The sequence below is a fragment of the Mercurialis annua genome, linkage group LG5 (assembly GCF_937616625.2).
Source record: "Mercurialis annua linkage group LG5, ddMerAnnu1.2, whole genome shotgun sequence".
Taxonomy (NCBI): domain Eukaryota; kingdom Viridiplantae; phylum Streptophyta; class Magnoliopsida; order Malpighiales; family Euphorbiaceae; genus Mercurialis; species Mercurialis annua.
Genome location: NC_065574.1, coordinates 8,154,785 through 8,173,519, shown reverse-complemented (window position 1 = coordinate 8,173,519; position 18,735 = coordinate 8,154,785). Strand labels below are relative to the sequence as shown.

Below are 18,735 nucleotides of genomic sequence, written 5' to 3'. Positions count from 1 at the left end.
TATTGTATATGAAATAAACTAAAAAAATAAAAAATAAATTGAAACAAAAAAAAATGATACCTTGATTTATAATTGATTGCTTAATTATTATAATGTTGATATTTTTTGTTAATGTTAAAATCAACTAAATATTAACATAATATCAACATAATATCAACACAAGAAAAACATTGTAATAATTTAACATAATTATTGTCTTTTTTTTCTAATGCTAAAATCAACAAAATATCAAACAAAAATTAACACAATATCAACACTGTAACATTATAATAATTTAACATCTTTATTTGTCTTCCTTTTCAATGCTAACATATCATTATCTAGTCTCAGGTAAATTTTTATTTTTTAGTTTATTTTACGGACATCATTATTTTATTTGTCAATGTTAAACTCATAAAATATCAACATAAAATCAACAATACTGAAATATTACAATAATTCATCAATCAACCATCATCAACAAATCGTAATGCAGAATAAAAGAACATATAAATACAACCAAACACAATAAACTACAGAAATAACAGATTTTTGTTCATAAAATCATAAAATTATTTTAGTATTACATTCCTTAAAAATAATCTTTACACATGTTTAATGGTAAATAATCACTGTTACTTAAAAACAGTTAACAACAAAATTTCTAGATCTTAAAATAAAAAAGAAGAAGAAGAATGATGTATTTTTTTGTCTCGAAATCTGATCATATACCTTTAAGAAACTTTTTAAAATCGTTAATTTTTTTTGATATCTATTCTTCATTCTGATAATAAACTCTCAGTCATATATAGGAAAAACCCACGGAAACAGGAGAACGGCGGCGGGGTAACAAGGATAAAAGCGGCAGCGAAGCGGCACTGAGACTTAATGAAGGGCGGCGACCATGAAAAAAGAATAAAGAGTAGGGGACAGAAGAATATTAAAAAAATAACTGTTAAGTTGAGAGCAGAAAGGAAAATTGTATAAAAAAATAATTTTAAGATGTTAGGTTATATTTATAAAATAAGATGGTAGGGAAAGTAAAAAAATGAGATGAACTGTATAAATGTAAAGAATTTGTCAAATGTCGTATTTGGCATAAAGAGCCCAACTTTTTATTTATAGAGTTTTTGAACAGATTAAGTTTATGATCTATAATTTAAATCCAAAAAAAAAAGTGAGGTAACTACCACTTTTCTTAAATAGAGAATCAAACTTACTTTTTATTTTATATTTTATTTATAAATTTTAAATTTTAAAATAATTTTAACAATTTTTTTAAAATATAATGCTATCCCTCTTCGAACATAAAAATCAATAGAAAATAAATTTTAAAAAATAACTAAATAATCTAATATTACAAAAATAAAAAGTTTTAAATGAAGTTTATTGAAGTAAAATTAAAAAATTTACTTTTTATTTTTAAAATGCTCTCTATTTTATTAAAAATATTTTTTTATTAAAGAGAATATTATTGGAGAACATATCTGTTTTGAGAGACGAACATATTTGTGTTATCTGGTTTGAGTTTCAGATTAGAGAACATCATTAGGTATTCGTCTTGGCTGAGACAAGGACCAGTTCGTCTCCTCAGACGAACATATGGTTCGTTTGAGAAGATGGCTGGAAGGGGGATTGAGGCTGCCAGCGGTGGGAGTGGGGTCTGGCTTTTTAATTTTAGAGGTTTATGAGCATTTTAGGAATTTTAGGTGTTATGGTGATGTGTCAAATGGTATTTGATGTATTTTAATTTTTAATTTTTTTAAGTGCCATGTCATTGAAATTGACGGCGGCGAAAAATTGGATGGAAGGAGTTTACTGGTCGTGAGGTCGAAATTCGGGAGGTTTACAAACCGAAAGTGAAATTTAGAGATTATAATAATAAAAAACCCAAATGTCAGAGATAATAGATGAAAATAAACCGTTATTCTTCACGTCACTTGTTCGTTATAAAATTGAATAAAGATGGACGTGAGGTTTATTATAAAATGTTTTTAAAGTTTAGTATTGATTTATAGAAAATTGTTTAACGTCATGTCATTCGTGCAACAAATAGTAGAGCGTTAGTCATATGTAATTTTTAATGATTGAAAAAAACAAGTAATAATCAAAAAAAAAATTATCGTAAATGTTCATTGATTTTGTTATAAATATGACATGGAACAACCTGAATGGGATAAATACTCTCATTTAGGATTTTTTTTTGAAATTAATAAGGTTGAATTTGTTATATTTCCAAAATAAATTAATTTTTGTGTTCAAATATAATCATAAATTTTTTAAGGTCTCGTTTGGTTCGCAACTATACGCTTTTCAGAAAATAACTTTCCAGAAAGTTAATTATTCAGAAACTTAATTATTAGGAAAGTAAGAAATACTCTACTTGGTTTGTTTTTAAAATTTACAGGGAAGTTCGTTTTTATTTTTATACATTAAATATTAAATACTATAATAAATAGTTAAAACAATTAAACATAAAAATATTATTGTATTTATATCTACTTATTTAGGGAAGTATAATTTTTTTTTGTCAAAAGGAAAGTACAACTTATTTAAATTTTACAAAAAAATTACTTCTCTAATTAAGAAAAAGTTTGACTATCAACTTTTCAAAAAATAGGCTAATAATCACCATAGCCCCTGACTTTAGGGGTATCTTACGACAAACTCCCTGATAAAAAAAACGATCAGTAAACTCCCTGATCTTTGTAGCGGCGCCACCTAAACCCCCTAAACCCCAAATATGACGAAAATACATCTGGGTCTGTTCTTCGTTGCAGAACAGATCCGTGGCTGTTCCTCGTTGAAGAACAGCCATGGGCGCTGTTCTTCAACAAGGAACAGCGCGTTCCTGAGGAACAGATTCACGCTGAATCTGTTCTTGAGGAACAGATTCACGCTGAATCTGTTCTTGAGGAACAGATTCACGCTGAATCTGTTCTTGAGGAACAGATCCATAAGTTCTCGAGGAACGATCTGTAGATCGTTCCTCAAGAACAGATCTGTTCTTGAGGAACATATCTGTTTCTTGACATTGGGGATGACCGAAAAATTTTCCGATCATCTCGGAGAAGATGACCGAAAATTTTCTGGCGGTAGTTGGGTGGCGGCGGTGGTTGGGTGGCGGTCGGTTGTTGGGTTAATCGAGTGGTTTAGATTAGATTGGGTTGGCCGGTTTGGGTTGTGGGTAATTTAGGGTGTTTTGGGTATTTTGAATTTTTTTGTCTTTTGATGACGTGTCAACTGACACGTGGCGCCGTCAGATTTTTTTTAATGTCAGTTGAATAAAAAAGACGGCGTCACGGATATTTTCGTTCAAAAGGGATTTAGCGAGCGCCGTCACAAAGATTAAGGGGTTTACTGATCGTTTTTTTTTATCAAAAAATTTATCGTATGATATCCTTAAAATCAGGGGTCATGGATGATTATTAGCCCAAATAATATGACATATAACATAATATCCGTGGTTTTAGTGATATCCGTACCGAACCATTAGAACCGAATCCCCGTACCGAACCGTACCGAAAAATAAAATCTCCGAACCGAACTGAACCGATTATTGGTACGGATCCGGAAATCCAATTTTTGACATCCCCGACTTTTGGTTTGGTTCCGGAGATTTGTCAATTCCCGGACTCCCCCGAACCGTGCTCACCCCTAATAAAATGAACCAAATAATTATTTTTTATTAGTTAGCTTACCTCTAACCAAGTAAGGTCTAAGACTCACAAAGAAAGCAGCCATTGCAGTTCACATTTATTGTCAAAATAAAAAGAAACGCACACAACTCTATTACAAAACACATACCCAATAAGATTACAAAATTCCTCAAATTTTATTCACTTTTCTCACCCACCCATTTCTCCTTGTTAGCTCCGCCACAACTTTCTATATATATACACAAACTATGCCCTCCCCATCCCTTCTCCCCACTCTGCATTTCTCCGCCATGACTTCAACTGTTTCCGCCGCCACCGCCACCACAACTCTGTACAAGCGCCACAAGAACACTAACTCCTCCTCTCTCGACATGGCCAAGAAGCTCACTAATGGTAGTGGTGGGGACCGTACTGTTTATGGATTTGATGCTTCGTTCTTGAAATGGGGTGTTAATGATGTGGTCAATGTGGTTAAGATTCATTGGCTACCGTGTTTTTTTGCACTTGGGCTGTTGTTTTTTATGGGTGTTGAGTATACACTTTTCATGGTGCCGGCTTCTGCTCCGCCTTTTGATTTGGGTTTCATTGTCACGCGCCGCCTTCATCTCTTGCTTTCTTCGTGGCCGGAGCTCAATACTTTATTGGCTTTTCTTAATACGGTATGAGTGATTCTTGAATTTTGATTGGAGTTTTTGCTTTGTTTTGCTTGTGGCAATGAATTTTCTTGAAAAGATAAGTGTCCATATTTTTAAAATATTTTTTAAAAATTTGGTTTGAATTTTGATTTTTGATTAGTTAATCTGATAAGTTTGTGAATGGATTGGCGGAATTTATGGTTAGGTGTTTGTTTTGATGCAAACCACTTATATATTGTGGACATGGCTAGTAGAGGGCAGACCAAGAGCGACAATCTCGGCTTTGTTCATGTTCACTTGCCGTGGCATACTTGGCTACTCCACTCAGCTTCCACTACCTCAGGTTCATTTTTCTAATCTTTATTTATTACATTGCGGAAACTTATGGAGTTCAATAGTTTGAGGAATTTTATATTTATAATCAATAATTGTAAGAAAAGGTTTAATTACTGTAAAAATTACGAAATGTAGTGTGTTTTACATTTTTACCACGAATTTTTAATTTTAGCAATGTTGGACATCAACTTTTGATTTTTGCAATTTGAAATACTGAACAATTTTCTGTTTTAAAATTGCTGATATGAATACTATAATAGTGTATATTTTGGCATTTACATTAACACTTTTAATGAAAAATTGCTTGGTGTTTTAAATTGCTTGGTGTTTGAATTGCAAAAACTATACATTTTCTGCTTGAAATTGTCAAAATTAAAAGTTTATGCTAAAATTATAAAACACACTGAAATTCATATTTTAAAAAAAAAATTAAAACTTAAAAGTACTAGTATATTAGCATTTTATTTGTGTGCAACATAATAATCAACTTTTGAAGAAAATTAACTTGAATTAGGACTCAATTGCACTTTAATTAAGAAAATTACTAGTTTGACATGTTCATGCCATTTTTTTTTCTTGTTTTGCATAGAAAAATGGAAGTGTTTATGTGATAAGAGCTGTTTTGTATTCAATTCCTATCAGGAGTTTCTGGGGTCAGGAGCAGATTTTCCGGTAGGAAACGTGTCATTCTTCCTGTTTTTCTCTGGCCATGTAGCGGGATCAGTGATAGCATCTCTTGATATGAGAAGAATGCAGAGATGGGGAATGGCATGGGCATTTGATGCGCTTAATATCTTACAAACTGTGAGGCTACTCGGATCGAGAGGTCACTATACGATTGATTTAGCTACTGGTATTGGTGCTGGCATTCTGTTTGATTCACTAGCCGGAAAATATGAAGAGAGCAAGAGAAAACAGGCCCTTCTTGCTAAAGAAGCTTCTTTGTTTAGTTGAAGAACAATGTTGTCACGGGCTTGGATTTTCTAACCAAAGATCCGTGCGGCACTAGTGAACTTTTCTCGAACAAGTTACTAGTCAGCCTCTCTCGAAGTGTTTAAACACACTTAAGCGGAAGTAAAGATCGTAAGATGGCTAGAACGTATGTAAGCTTGTATTACTTTATGAAAGCTTGATTACACAACTCTTGAATTCACAAGGATTTCTAGGATACTTTACAAATGAGGTTTTGAGGCTATATATAGTCCTCCACCTCCTAAATGGATGGCTAGGATCTATTTGATCCAATGGTTCTTATTCTATCTTCTAGAACTATCTTTACTATTCTACACAATGTAAGAAGCTACTATATACATCTATTACCTTCTAGAGAGTTCTAGAGTATTCCAGATTAGTCTAGAGAATTCTAGATAATTCTGGAATAGTCTCGTAAAAAAGCTTCTAGAATGTTCCGGAAAATTCTAGGGTGTTCCGGAGGATTCTAGAGTATTCCGGGGGATTCTAGAATGTTCTAAAGGATTCTAGAGTATTCCGGAGAATTCTAGAATGTTCTAAAGGATTTTAGAGTATTCCGGAACATGAGATCCGAGAGTGTTTTGGAAATATTCGGGTCATAACCTCCATCACGTGCGAAGAATTATACGGCATGTGACATTCTCCCCCACTCAATTTGCAGACGTCCTCGTCGCATCCTCCTAGCATGCTTCGATTAGTCCAATTGCCTTCCTGCAATTTGAGCATCGAACCGTTTCTTCTCCTTTACGGCCTTTGTTCCATTTGTCCGCTTTTTGTCGGGACTCTCGTGCAATCCTTTAGCAACCTTGGACACGATAGAGCTTGACCCCTCTCGCTCCATCGAAGGAGTGTGTGAAGTCTTTGGTTGTCGTCCCGTTGTGATCTTGAATGGACTCGCTCTCGTTGCGTCGCAACACTCCTTGATGATTTCATTCTTCGAGTCTTGCCGCTTCTGCACATACACTCGACCTCCTTTGGTGGATAGCATTCCATCTCTACGCCAGAATTGACGCGTCGTCTCTTGTCTTGCCAATTTCCTCAAACTCTTGGCCTTTGGATCATGCTTGAGCCCCTTCTCGACTCGGTCCACCATTGGAAAGCTCGGAATTGTGATGATAGTTTGCTTTGCTTCTTCACTAAGCACGTCGATCCCTCGATTCGCCTTGCCCGACTTGCATTGCATCACAAAGTCTAACTTATTATGTTGCCTCTTCACATCTTCCCGTCCGGAAGGCACCACATCTTTCACCACTTCTACTCCATTGTCCACCTCTCTCTTGGGTGGAAGCTCCTTTGGTAACCCAAGTGGCCTCACGTCCTTTAACTCTTCGAGGACATGAGAAACTTCCATAGGTTGTTGCTCTTTTGGCAAGGAATGTCCTCTCTCTTCCTTGAGTGCCGCCAAGAATGATGGTTCGGCCTCCTCTACTCCTTCGATGAGTTTCATGGTCGAGAGCTTCTTGGCTTTAGCACTCCTTTCTCTCGATAGTGGTATCACACATGTCTTGCCTTCATCCAAAATCCACATGGTGTTGGCAAAAGGAACGGGCATGGCTTTTACACGATCCATGAACTCGATTCCAAGTACGATTGGATAATCATCCATAGGTACTACTGAAAAATCAACATGGCCCGACCACTCACCTAGGCACACCTTCACGTCACGAGCAACGCCATAAATTGGTTTCGGCTCTGAGTTGACTGCCTTAATCCATCCTCCCTCGCCATTATAAGTGATTCCCAACGCCTTCGCTTCCTCGACTCGAAGGAAGTTGTTCGAAGCTCCGGTGTCTACCAATGCTTTCACAAATTGGCCACCGACCCTTGCTTCCAAGAACAATCGACCCTTTCTATCGGTCTTGGGTTCTTCTACCTTGGCTTTAATGGCATTAAGAATTTGCAAAGACCCCATCTTGGTCTCCTCTCGTTGCCGATCCTCGTCCTCTTCACTTTGTTCAATTAAGGCCGAGAGCTTCGCCTTCTTTGGACAATCTCTTGCCTTATGCGGCCCATCGCAAAAGAAGCATTTAAGGGTTGGTCTCTCTCCATTCTTACCATCCCTCGTGCTATTCCCCTTATCAAACTTATTGAACTTGTGATAACTTTGCTTACCTTGGATGAATCCTTCTCCATCCTCGTTGCCTTCCTTGTCCTTATAAGACTTGTGTTTCTCCAGTCTTGTGAACTCAATTAGCGACTCGGCAACGGAAATTGCGGTAGCAAGATCTTGGACTCCATGTCGTTGAAGCTCCATCTTCACCCAATTTTGAAGACCATCCTTGAAGGCAAACAACGCTTCTTTATCCGGGTAGTCGGGGATCTCTAATAGCACCTCCGAAAATTCTTTCACATAGTCGTGAATGCTTCCCTTTTGTTGGAGACGCCTTAACTTTGCTCTCGCCTCCTCTTCGGCATTCTCCGGATAGAATTGCCTTTTTAGCTCCTTCTTGAACTCGTTCCATGTGTTGATGGTACAAGTCCCTCTCTCGATATCGCCATATCTCCGTCTCCACCATACCATCGCGGTATCTTCAAGGTAGAGTGTAGCGCTATCGATCTTCTTGGTGTCTTCTCCAACACCGAGAGCCTTGAAGTATTGCTCCAAGCTCCATATAAAGTTGTCCACTTCCTTCGCATTCCTCGTGCCCTTATACGCCTTTGGTCTTGGAATGTCCATCCTCGACGGAGTGGAAACTACGGCCGGCAAGGCAACGCTTTCCCCTTGAGCGACTGCCTTCTTGCATATCTTGAGCTCATCCTTCGTCTCCTTCAACTCGTTGACGACCCTCTCGAGCTCTTCCTTCAACGAAACAATCTCGGCTTGGAGGTTTTCTTCCAAAGTCTTGATTTGGCCTAAACATTTCGACACGGCTTGGTTCACGGCACCTTGCATCGCTTCTCCAAGCTCTTCTCTTCCCTTCTCGAGCTCCTCGATGCGTTGGTCCGCCTCCTCGAACCTTTCTTGCCCATCGGCCACCGCAAGTTCTACTTTTGCGAGCCTCGAATTCATGTCTGCCATAACATCCCTCGACTTGGACCTCCCCCTTTTCGAGTGTGTCGTTGGATCCTCCATGTGAATATTCTCACTTCCCGAACTTGCCATCTTTCAAGAGCAAAATAATATTAACTTCGGCTCCGATACCAACTGTCACGGGCTTGGATTTTCTAACCAAAGATCCGTGCGGCACTAGTGAACTTTTCTCGAACAAGTTACTAGTCAGCCTCTCTCGAAGTGTTTAAACACACTTAAGCGGAAGTAAAGATCGTAAGATGGCTAGAACGTATGTAAGCTTGTATTACTTTATGAAAGCTTGATTACACAACTCTTGAATTCACAAGGATTTCTAGGATACTTTACAAATGAGGTTTTGAGGCTATATATAGTCCTCCACCTCCTAAATGGATGGCTAGGATCTATTTGATCCAATGGTTCTTATTCTATCTTCTAGAACTATCTTTACTATTCTACACAATGTAAGAAGCTACTATATACATCTATTACCTTCTAGAGAGTTCTAGAGTATTCCAGATTAGTCTAGAGAATTCTAGATAATTCTGGAATAGTCTCGTAAAAAAGCTTCTAGAATGTTCCGGAAAATTCTAGGGTGTTCCGGAGGATTCTAGAGTATTCCGGGGGATTCTAGAATGTTCTAAAGGATTCTAGAGTATTCCGGAGAATTCTAGAATGTTCTAAAGGATTTTAGAGTATTCCGGAACATGAGATCCGAGAGTGTTTTGGAAATATTCGGGTCATAACCTCCATCACGTGCGAAGAATTATACGGCATGTGACATAGTGTATGGAAAAGAAAGAAAATGTGGGCAATTACAGCCTAAAACCATACTCTTAAAATGTCAAAAAAAATGGTGAACTAGCTTTTTTTCATGAAAATTAGACCACCTCAATTTTGAACAAGACAGGCACACAGTTAATTCATTTTGGGTAAATAGGTTTGTTGCGTAAACGGATCAACTTATTTCCGACACGATTAATTTCATGTCCAAAAAGATAACTAAAATGCCAAATTCATTTGAGTTTCAATTGAGTTTGGGTAAATAGGTTTTGTTTTGTAAACGGATCAACTTATTTCCGACATGATTAATTTCGTGTCCAAAAGGATAACTAAAATGCCGAATTCATTTGAGTTTCAGCGTGTCATGTTTTTCTTTATGAATTCAATGTATCATGTTAAACAACTTAATATAAGTAACATTTAATTAAGCGTGTTATACGTGCTGTGTTGTATAACTAGTGTTATAAACATGTTGTGTCTAAGCATCATATATCGGAAACGATGAGTCGTGTCATGTTTAAGTTAATCTTGTCATGAAAGTAGGTCAATACAAGGATTTGCCAAGGTCTAATGAAAATAGAATATTATTGTATTTGTTACGGCTAAAACTTTTTGGGATTTTGAACTATAGACTTTTTGTAAAACGGTTACTATAATTTTATTTGATACTGGTTAGCCAACGCATCTGATGCCGCATAAATAATTTGTACCAAAATACAACAAATGATACGGCAATAACTGTTCTGTAAAAGACATATAATTTAGTAAACGCATAAGCTTTAACTTACAATTTTTTTATATGGATTATGTTACTATCAACATTCACAGTGCAGAGAAACAGCCCTTGTATATTTTACATGGACATGCCAATAGTATGCTATAAATGTATAGGGTATTACAGTATAACTAATATGTACCGAAAGGAAAATGAAAGTGGTAAGACCTTGATGAGGCTAATCCTCTACGTCAATAGCGCAAGATCCGTCGTCTAAATTTGCGAGTGGGTTATACAAGTGTGAAGTAGTATCCATGCATCCTGGAACTAGATCAAGATTGCAGCGATCACCCTGAAATATATCCCCATCGACATCAATTTGAGTGCGGAAATGGAAACGACATTTGGTCACAAATATAGAATTTCATAGTTTCAGAAGCATTTTTGACGACAAAAAAGAAATACTGAAACATAGGCTTTGCTAAGGTTTTGTGCAACATTGACTAAATATAGTAAATGGAATTGAAAAATGGCAAGGAATCCACTAACCCCTTCAGTGGACAAGTTCCCGATTATAGCACATCGATCAATCACGATGTTCGTGTCCGGAAAGATTGCTCTGTCACATGCACCTTCTTTACTCAACTCGTTTGCCAATCCCTACCATATGGATACAAGTTTAAAATTGTTTCCATCCAAGAACTACATCAAGTTAATCAACAATGTGTTGTAGTGCATCTAACATATGTTGAGTCTTATTACCTCATTGAAGAATTCAATTGGTTTGTTTTGCCAACTCCTAGGAACTTGAAACTGCAGTCTGTAAGGGCCATCCCATTCAACTCCATTTGTGAATGAGAAAATCAAGTTCACAGCTGCAAAAAAGGATGACCACACTTACTTTACTAGTTCTTGAAGAGGAGGAATGGGGTTATTACTTTTTAGGTACTAACCATGCTTTGGAATGCAGATCTGAATGGTGTATATTGGGGGATCAGCTTTGCCTCGAGTTTTTTTTAGCATCTCCCTTGGCTCACCACCACACATAATAGGCTGATTGAAACCTCCTGCATAGAATTGAATATCAGTTGAGTGCTACCATAAAACAAGTCCAAATCAATTCGGACCTTCACCCCATAATGCACCACACATGTTGCGAAAACAAAAAACTTTAAAACGGAAAAAACCGAAACGATAAATATAAAACAGGACTGAAACGTAGATATGTAGGAATCGATAAGTTTCCGTTCAACATAGTGCATAGCAATAAGAAACCAATGAATTTCAGCAACACATGTCATTTCTGTTCTGTATATAGCAAGCAGTTTGAATGCAGAGCTGCTAAGTAGTACGGACACTTCATTCAATCAATAAAATTTCATTTTTAACACAAAAAACCGTAAAATAACACAGTTTTTCCGTGTTAGCAGTAGTTATTTCAATATGTCATACAAAAGGGCATCTGATCAAATAACTAATGAGCGATTACCATTGAATGCAATCCCAAAATCTTTATTTGGTTCAAGTTTGGTTGCAGCCGGATTGTAGAAAAGTTTTAGCTTCTCACCCTGTGGGATTTCAAATGCATGATCATTACAAGAGTCCTGAGATATCATCAATAAGAAGAAAATAGTTGCATTGAACTTACGGAAGATGGAGGAAGACCGTTCATGGTTTTCCAGAAGACAGGAGCCCTTCCAAGTTCAAACGAAGCCCAAGAAGGAAGTGCATACCTAGAAAAAGAACAAAATAACTTCTTAAAAACTCAAAATAACCTCTTAAAAAAGTTTGTAAAACCAAGTGGAAATTCATACTCTACAATTTCTTGTGATGGTGTTGTGGTGGCTACAGCAGCTGCAGTAGTCACCTGCCTACAAAACTTGATGTCTCTGTTCTTCCTTGGGGAGCTTATTGGCAATGAAGCGCCAACAAAAGTAGTGCCTGCATTTTCAAAGATATTCTGTGATATATGTTTACAGCCTGATTTATTAACGAACTTTCACCATCTCCAACTCAACTCTATAATAAAATCATAGACTAAACCGAATTCAACCAAACTCTACAAATTTATTTTATTTTACAGTTTTAAACTCTCAACTTCATATCTCTATAATAAGTCGTTTGACTTTATAAATTACTTACATAACCGATTTTTAATTTACGTACGGTATTATATTTAATATCAGAAAAAATATATAATTTGATTATAACATTTTCTATGGAATTTACAAATATAGCCACATATCTATTTTTATTATATAAACATCCATATATAATGATATTCATATTTATAGAATAAAATAATATAAAATTAAAACTTTTAAAAATTCTTTAAAGTAAAATTCAATAAAATACTTTTAAAAATGAAATTTATATCTAAAATATATAAAATAAAATTACATTAACGTATTCAAACCAATACAATGTAGGTCATGTTTGGTTCATGGAATAGAATAGCATAAAATAGAATAATGGAATAGCCATTCTTTAGTTTCTGAGGGTAGTGTTTATTCCACAAAATTATGGAATAGCAATTCTTTGGAATATTTATTCCATGAAGCAAAGCAAAGAATTGTCATTCTATGCGGAATAGCTATTCCATTCCGCACCTATTCCATGAACCAAACATGGCCGTAAATTAATTTTGCAGTTGGAAATGGAGTTGGGAGTATAGCACCAACGCTAAAATGGATAATTTGAAGTTCTATTGTGTATGCACTAACAAGCTCCGTACACGGAAACAACACACAGCAAAGAGAAACACTAATGGTTCAATTAAATTTCTGATCTTGTGAATTTGTTTCAGTTTAAATTCACCCAATTATAATTTAACTATCAAATTAGAAGTTCATTGTCCAACTCAATCTCTTTCAATTGCAAATTTTTAGTACTAAAACAAAATATAAAAACAGAGTGAAAAATTAATTAAATGATATTTCAATTCTCATAGAATTATGCATGGGAAGCAGAAACTCACCAAAAGAGATGGAGACAGGTGGGTTTACAGAGATTGAGCGAGTGGACGAGTTTGTTGGGTGAGTTGCCAATTTGAAAAGCGACGCACTCGTTGATGCTGCTGCTGCCATTACTCACGCTTTTGGTGTTTCTTTAACGACCCACCGTCACAAACACGCGTTTAAAGGATACAAAAACTTGATTAAAATGCTTTTAATAGTTGAAGAGGGCAAGAGTTTTATTAGAGTTTACTTAGAGATGAGATAAAATCACAGAGCATTCAACCAGAAACACATATTTACTCAAAATAATCACAGAGCATTCAACCAGAAACACATATTTACTCAAAATATCTACACACAACAAAATGACAAATATTAATTCTAATTTTCTTTAAGTTTTTTATTATTTAATATTTTTTTTCATTTTAAAATGATGGACCTTATGAAAAAATACAAAAAATAAAATATATATATATATATAATTAAGTTAGTTGAAATTAATTTTTATCAATTTTTTTATAATTTTTTAAATGTATAAAGATATTTTTAATAATTAATTTTATTGGCGTATTTTACAGTAAATAAGTTGATTGATTTTATTTATTTTGTATTAGCATAAAAAGACCTTATTCTATATTAAAATATGATACAATTAATTCATTTGAAAATAACTTTACAGACAATTCTTGAACCGATAACTATCTTGCAGCTAATTTTGCCTGCTCCATCCCTCAATTCCAACAAAAAATAGTATAAGAACATTCACCAACTGTCCATCGACTGCACCTTTCGCGTCTCATATGTGTTTAAAATATTATAATTTTGACTTGTTTTTGATATTTTTTTATTTTAAGTACTATTATTTAAAAAAATTTGGCAAAATAACCATATCTGTTTTTATGGGCGTTACTAATTATGAATTAATTTTAAAAATACTTTAATTTTTCCAATTAATATTTACTAATAAACCTTTAGATTATTTTAGGAATTTTATTAAAAAAACTATGAAACACTAATGATATATTTTAATCCATGTGTAACTCAAAAGGTGTCAAACGTTTTTATATTTATTGAACGGACGAGGTAATTGTTAATAATAATTTAGTTTTTAATGTACTATTTATTAAAAATAAAAATAATCTATAATTTAATGCGTCAAAAAAATAAAATGATGTGTTAATCTGAAACGAAAGAAATTTAAAATTTAAAATATTTATATGAGATTTTAAGGCGACATTTATCCCCACTTATTTTTAGGTATGCTATTCAATTATAATTATAATTAACTAAGATACTATTATTATTTTTAAAAAGTACACATTTTTATATTAAATCTAATAAAACTATCACAATTAGATAAATCATTAATATAATAAACAAAGTATGAAATAATTACCAAAATAACTAATGCAATTTTTTTTTTCTGAAATTAAATAAAAAAATTATATTGAAAGTTAAGTTTTGTGTAAAATTAACCAAATCTAATTAAATTTAGACAAAATATCTCAAAAATCCATCGACCTTTATATTTTTTTCAATGGCACCAAGCCTTATAAAATCGTCAATGTTATTCTATTTCACATTTTTAACATTTATTTGTACCCTACATTTTCAATTTTGGACGATTTTGTTATTCTATGATGATTCCATTCAAAACAACTAAATAAAAAAATAATATTGTATTCTTTTTCACTTGGAAAAATCAAAATTAATCATTTATCTTCAAAAAAGATCAAATAAATTATGGATGAAAAATTTATTAGATATTTAAATTAAATAATATATATAACTGACAATCATCAATGTCTCTCAATTCCGTCCGCTGCCATCTCATGTCCCATCTGCTGCCCTCAGACCCACCAAATCGGATGTAGTATATTTTTCAAAGAGAAAGACAGATCGATCTTTCTTCATGAAAGATGAACCTCGTCTTCCATGGAGGAAGACGACTAGAATACCCATCTTCCTCCATGGAATATGAGGTTCGTCTTCCATCATATCTCCATGATAGACTAACCAAATTTGGTTTGGCGGCGCAGAGGTTGGAGAAGCACCGCGGTTGGTGACATTTCAATGTCAAATTAAATATAAAAAAATTTGATACAAATTATTTATATTAAACAAATAATTATTATTTGGAGAAAAAAAAATTTACTCCATTTATAATATTAAACACTATTTAAAATAAATACTTAATAAAAGACTTATTTGAATTTTATAAGAATAAAAAAATAATAATCTTAATGAAATTAAAAATATAAATAGAATAAAATTGACAATTTTATAAAATCAGAATGCTATAAAAATATGATGATTTTTGAGATATTGCCATAAATTTTACTATGATTTATTGATTGAGTAATGTTATATAACCCAATATTTTTAACCCACTTTTTTGTACCGCCTGACGTGCCAATTAAAGAGTGCATTGATTAAATTCTGTTTTTTGAGATATACACTTTTGGGTGGAGATTATACGAATGAAACTATGTCACGTAAAATGGGTTAAAAAAGTTGTTACAAAGTGTTGGGTTATAAAACATTTTTCTTATTGAATTCGGTACCATTTCTCACACATCGGTGCCTCCGCCGGAATGACCCTACCAGAAATCATAAGACAACTCCACAAGTCCACAACCGCCTTATCTCCCTTTCTCTCTCCACTTTTGTCTATATTTTTCTTAAAAACTTACAAATTTAACCAAATTTGGCACAAATACAAGCCACACCGCAATATATATTTGCCTACACCAACAAACCCTTCAACCCCAAGTAACCCTTCAACACAAAAACCTCATGAAAAATCCAATTGCATGACAACAAAATCAAACATTAATTCTCTTCAATGGCAGCTCTAGCCACCTCTCCATTAACCAAAACCAGACCTCACCCTTTCTCACCAATTCATTTCTCGAAGCCATTAAACATACCATCTTTACTCCTAAAGTCATCTAATCACAAGAGCCCAAAAACCATTCAGCTCAAAATCAACTCCAAACAAAAAACTTCAAATATTTTTTCTTATGCAAACAATAACCGCCCCAATGTATCTTCTGATGGTGGTATTGGGAGGAGAATTTTGCTATCAGATGTGGTGGTGAAGAGGGAAAATAATGTATTTTTAGGAAGGAAATGGAGTTCATTGGATATAGCAACTGCTGGTGTTGTTTTAGCCATGCATTTAATTAGTTTATTTGCTCCATTTTACTTCACTTGGAGTGCTTTTTGGGTTGGTGTTGGGCTTTATGTAATTACTGGTCTTTTTGGTATTACTCTCTCTTATCATAGGAACCTTTCTCATAGGAGTTTCAAGTTACCAAAATGGCTTGAGTATGTTTTTGCTTATTGTGGAGTTCAAGCTCTTCAGGTTAATTAATGAATTTTCTTTTGTTTAGTGCATGATTAGTAGTTTTTTGTTTGTAGTTTTTGATGATTTGGTAATTTGGTGAATTCATTTTCAGGGGAATCCGATTGATTGGGTTAGCACACATAGATACCATCATCAGTTTTGTGATTCTGAGAGAGACCCTCATAGCCCTACTGAAGGGTTTTGGTATAGTCATATGAGTTGGCTATTTGATACCAATTCTGTTAATCAAAGGGTACTTATTATTGCTAATTTCATCTTTTGCTCTGTTTCTTTTTTATCTAAAGAAAAAATTAGAGTAAAGGCTAATTCCAGTCCCTTAAATTGTTGTTCGAAGTAAAATAAATCGCTTTCAGTCATTTTGATCAATTGAAAATATATTCTAAAGTTTTAGGCTAATTAAGTGTATTTTATAATTATGTCATTGATTGACCTTATAAATAGAGAGTAATGTATTTAATCGATTAAAATGTCTGAGAGTGGATTATTTGACCCCGAGACTGAATTGACCCTTTGCTCAAAGAAATTATGTTGCTTATTTTTGATTATTTTGTTAATGAGCAGTGCGGAGGGCCAAACAATGTTGGGGATTTAGAGAAGCAATCATTTTATAAGTTCATCAAGCAAACATACATTATGCATCCAATTGCCCTTGCTGTTCTGCTGTTTGCATTAGGAGGGGTACCCTTCTTGGTGTGGGGAATGGTGAGGATTATTTTTCATTTTCTTTCTCTATTTTTTTCATTTCAACTAACTGAGATATATTTCTTTATAAAATATGATTCTCTCGTATAATTCTTTTGACTAGGATTCGGCTTTTAATCAAGTGGAATCGAGTCGGAACATTGTCATGTCGAGTTTGACTTAATTCTATAATTTAGAATTTAATTCGAGTCAGGTCATGTTTCATTTTAAGAGTTTGAGGTTCAGTTTGTAAAATAGTTAGAGAATTGAATTCAACTCAATTGAATTCAACCCGGTTAAATTATTTTAACTTTTATAAAAGTTAAAAAAAATTAATTTAGTATACCTATTATATATATATATATATATATATATGTATGTATAATTTAAGATATTATTATAAATATGTATATTTATATAAAAGAAATTCAATTATTATTGTTAACTAGTCGAGCTGAATATCTTAATATTTAAGTTCAACTTGACATTTAGTCGAGTTGCTTGAATTCGAACTCAATTTAATGTTTGAATATTTTTCGAAATAATATTGAGCAATTCATGAGTTGGTTCGTGAGGTGGCTCGACTCGATTAGACCACTGATATGAATATGAGGTTCTGCAAGTGTGAACAACCACTAGTTATTTTGGATATATAATACTAAGATAATCACTATTTTGAGATTTTTCAAACTTGAGGCCATTGCTTTGTTTGTGGGCCTTAAGTAATTGTACTTGTAATCTTCTACCATTAAATTTATGGCCTCATTTCCTTTGTGCAGTTAGTAGTTTGTCATGTTCAGTGGAGAACCATAAATATAGTTGAAAAGGCTTATCTTTATGAAGTTCCTATTATGCCCTCATACTACTTCTTTGTGTTTTTCAGGGAGTGAGGATAGTTTGGGTATTCCACATCACTTGGCTAGTAAACTCAGCCTGTCATGTATGGGGAAAACAAGCATGGAATACTGGTGATCTATCAAGGAACAACTGGTATTTTAACATCCTCATTTTCCATCAAATCAGCTTAATTGAATTAAACTTTGAATTTATTGATACAAATGATTAAGTTTAGGGTTGTAATTGGTAATTTTTGGTTTATATAGGTGGGTAGCATTGCTAGCATTTGGAGAAGGTTGGCACAACAATCACCATGCATTTGAATACTCAGCTAGGCATGGGTTAGAATGGTGGCAAATTGACTTGACTTGGTATGTTGTCAAGTTTTTGCAAGCCTTAGGATTAGCAAGTGATGTGAAGCTGCCAAATGATGCACAAAAGCAAAGAATGACATTCAACAATTGAATATATGATAAGAAGCATCCCAATTTTGAAAATTCGGACCATTATATAGCTGAAAGATTTAAATATAGTTAAATGAATAAGTCTTGTTTTTTTTTTAAAATTTATTAATACTAGTTACAGATTTTAAATTTAATTTATTAAATTGTTAAAAAAAAGAGAAAATTATTCTTAGGTCTCTCATATATGCCATATTTTACATTTTTGTTATTTTTTATATAGAAATTAATTTACATGGTTTTTTTTTTTTAATATTTCAGTTATTTTATTTATTTTTAGTATTAGTTAACTGTGTTAAATTTAACTGAAAAGAAATCAATTTAATTTAATTTTTAAATT

General features: G+C 33.7%; 3 protein-coding genes across 3 annotated transcripts; 2 read left to right on the top strand and 1 right to left on the bottom strand.

The window, feature by feature from the left end:
- Positions 1 to 3,745: 3,745 nt before the first annotated feature.
- LOC126682958 (phosphatidylcholine:diacylglycerol cholinephosphotransferase 1-like) lies at positions 3,746 to 9,496 on the top strand. Its single transcript, XM_050378752.2, has 4 exons — positions 3,746 to 4,297; positions 4,479 to 4,616; positions 5,252 to 5,574; positions 9,376 to 9,496. The coding sequence occupies exons 1-3, from the start codon at positions 3,887 to 3,889 to the stop codon at positions 5,561 to 5,563; spliced, it is 861 nt and encodes a 286-aa protein (XP_050234709.1). The 5' UTR covers positions 3,746 to 3,886; the 3' UTR covers positions 5,564 to 5,574; positions 9,376 to 9,496.
- Positions 9,497 to 10,134: 638 nt separating this feature from the next.
- On the bottom strand, positions 10,135 to 13,294 carry LOC126683111 (protein POST-ILLUMINATION CHLOROPHYLL FLUORESCENCE INCREASE, chloroplastic). The gene is made up of 8 exons (XM_050378943.2): positions 13,067 to 13,294; positions 11,904 to 12,030; positions 11,738 to 11,822; positions 11,579 to 11,657; positions 11,043 to 11,156; positions 10,852 to 10,964; positions 10,639 to 10,749; positions 10,135 to 10,441 (listed from the first exon to the last, which is right to left on the bottom strand). Exons 1-8 carry the CDS (start codon positions 13,173 to 13,175, stop codon positions 10,328 to 10,330), a joined length of 852 nt encoding a protein of 283 aa, XP_050234900.1. The 5' UTR covers positions 13,176 to 13,294; the 3' UTR covers positions 10,135 to 10,327.
- Positions 13,295 to 15,744: 2,450 nt separating this feature from the next.
- Positions 15,745 to 18,431, top strand: LOC126679951 (palmitoyl-monogalactosyldiacylglycerol delta-7 desaturase, chloroplastic-like). The gene is made up of 5 exons (XM_050374975.2): positions 15,745 to 16,413; positions 16,508 to 16,648; positions 16,978 to 17,118; positions 17,981 to 18,087; positions 18,201 to 18,431. Exons 1-5 carry the CDS (start codon positions 15,892 to 15,894, stop codon positions 18,397 to 18,399), a joined length of 1,110 nt encoding a protein of 369 aa, XP_050230932.1. The 5' UTR covers positions 15,745 to 15,891; the 3' UTR covers positions 18,400 to 18,431.
- Positions 18,432 to 18,735: the final 304 nt, after the last annotated feature.

Excerpts from the sequence above, each read along its gene's own strand:
- LOC126683111 (XM_050378943.2), bottom strand. The coding sequence starts at position 13,175 with ATGGCAGCAGCAGCATCAACGAGTGCGTCGCTTTTCAAATTGGCAACT. Across the intron at positions 12,031-13,066 it reads ACCTGTCTCCATCTCTTTTG|GCACTACTTTTGTTGGCGCT; the intron begins GTGAGTTTCTGC and ends TTGAAAATGCAG. Across the intron at positions 11,823-11,903 it reads CCATCACAAGAAATTGTAGA|GTATGCACTTCCTTCTTGGG; the intron begins GTATGAATTTCC and ends TTCTTTTTCTAG.
- LOC126679951 (XM_050374975.2), top strand. The coding sequence starts at position 15,892 with ATGGCAGCTCTAGCCACCTCTCCATTAACCAAAACCAGACCTCACCCT. Across the intron at positions 16,649-16,977 it reads CCAATTCTGTTAATCAAAGG|TGCGGAGGGCCAAACAATGT; the intron begins GTACTTATTATT and ends GTTAATGAGCAG. Across the intron at positions 18,088-18,200 it reads GATCTATCAAGGAACAACTG|GTGGGTAGCATTGCTAGCAT; the intron begins GTATTTTAACAT and ends TGGTTTATATAG.
- LOC126682958 (XM_050378752.2), top strand. The coding sequence starts at position 3,887 with ATGCCCTCCCCATCCCTTCTCCCCACTCTGCATTTCTCCGCCATGACT. Across the intron at positions 4,298-4,478 it reads TATTGGCTTTTCTTAATACG|GTGTTTGTTTTGATGCAAAC; the intron begins GTATGAGTGATT and ends ATTTATGGTTAG. Across the intron at positions 4,617-5,251 it reads CTCAGCTTCCACTACCTCAG|GAGTTTCTGGGGTCAGGAGC; the intron begins GTTCATTTTTCT and ends AATTCCTATCAG.